The 1,381-nt window shown below is 52.1% G+C and overlaps 1 protein-coding gene across 1 annotated transcript in view; it reads right to left on the reverse strand.

The window, feature by feature from the left end:
- The window catches only part of FAM181A (family with sequence similarity 181, member A), an 896-nt gene extending 649 nt beyond the window's left edge, over window positions 1-247 (reverse strand). The window contains 2 exon segments of the mRNA XM_009695963.1: window positions 1-10; window positions 13-247. The exon segment at window positions 1-10 is cut by the window's left edge and continues 649 nt beyond it. Of these exon segments, the coding sequence (XP_009694265.1) occupies window positions 1-10; window positions 13-211 (209 nt within the window). The 5' untranslated portion in view covers window positions 212-247.
- Window positions 248-1,381: the final 1,134 nt, after the last annotated feature.

The raw sequence follows: 1,381 nt of genomic DNA on the forward strand, positions 1-1,381 counted from the left end.
CCCGGCCCCAGCCACACTCAGGGGTTTTGCTGGGGTGGCACCGTGGGATCCGTGAGTACTTCTGAGAAAACCGCTTGAGCTGCTTCTGCAAGTATTTTCTGTGGTCAACCGACCGGCGACAAGGAGCTGATTTATCCAGAGCGGCTTTGATGTCGCTGGAGGCCAGGTTGACAAAGTTCAGTAGAGTTTTTACCTCGCTGTCCGATGCCATCTCACTGGATGCGCTGTGCAGAGTTTCCCATGAAAAGTTTACAATCCACCTTTGGACAAACCTCGGCAAACCTGCAAAACACGATGCGCAGACTTAAGAGCGGGAAGCCTCAGTTCAAGTAGCACCAAGCAAATGGAAGGAGAGTGGGGGCACATGTCAAACTTCCCAGCCATGCAAACAAGTTGTCCGTCAGCTCGACTCCGTGCTGGTAAACTCCCGGCAGAGCCGCCGCGCGCCCACAGCCCACCGCCCCGCATTGCTGCCCCAGCACACACCGGCATGGGGACTGGCTCACGAATGCCAGCCAGCCCGGCGCCTAATCTTGTTAGACAGTGCTTAGGTGGAAAGAAGCCGGGGCGGCCGCTCCCGTCTCTCTGTAAGCAAGCACGGACACTCACCCGGCACGCGGCGGCTTTTCTTGCCGGTGCTGGCGGCTGCGGCGTCAAGAGAAGAGCCCCGTCCCCGCTAATCTCGTTAGGCAGGTTACACACCACCAACCTCGGCGGAGGCAACCAGGGCCCGCCAGTGTTTGGATGCAGTTTAGCAAGCACTTGAGCAAGCTGAATGAATATCGACTCCGGCGAGTTCGGCGCTCTCCCAGGCCAATCAGAAGCCACTTTGCCAAATACAAAGCATCCCAATCAGGCATCAGCCTCCCCTCCTCGCATTCTTTGCCATCACAAATTGTCGCCATGGGGACAGCCACAGAAAGACAGCTAATAAATACAATAATTTCCCCGTGATTTCTACCATTCTCCCTATCTTCTTCACCCCTATCAAGGCCTTTCTTTTAAAAATGACACAATATGAAGCAAAAATGCTGAGGATGAGTTAGGAAAGTTTAGACATCCTTTTCTCTGCGCTCCCTGAAGCTGTCTGGGGGCTGATACTAACCATGCTTCATTGGCACAGGACAATGTAATACGGGGAACCGGGCTAGCCTACTTTTAACCGTTCCCCATCACAGCCTTTTTTTTTTTTTTTTTTTTAAGGGGAGGATGATGTCAGAAAAAGGTAGGAAAGGAACAAATCTCTAAAGAGATGTGCAGATATCCATGGAAAGGGAGCTTGAGCGCTCAAGAATCTTGTCTTTATGTTTGCCCCCTCAATTGAGTTACACAAAAGCTGAATTACCCATTCAAACTACCCGGACAAAAGGATGGAGTTGGA

The sequence above is a fragment of the Cariama cristata genome, unplaced genomic scaffold (genome assembly GCF_000690535.1).
Source record: "Cariama cristata isolate BGI_N322 unplaced genomic scaffold, ASM69053v1 scaffold9032, whole genome shotgun sequence".
Classification (NCBI taxonomy): domain Eukaryota; kingdom Metazoa; phylum Chordata; class Aves; order Cariamiformes; family Cariamidae; genus Cariama; species Cariama cristata.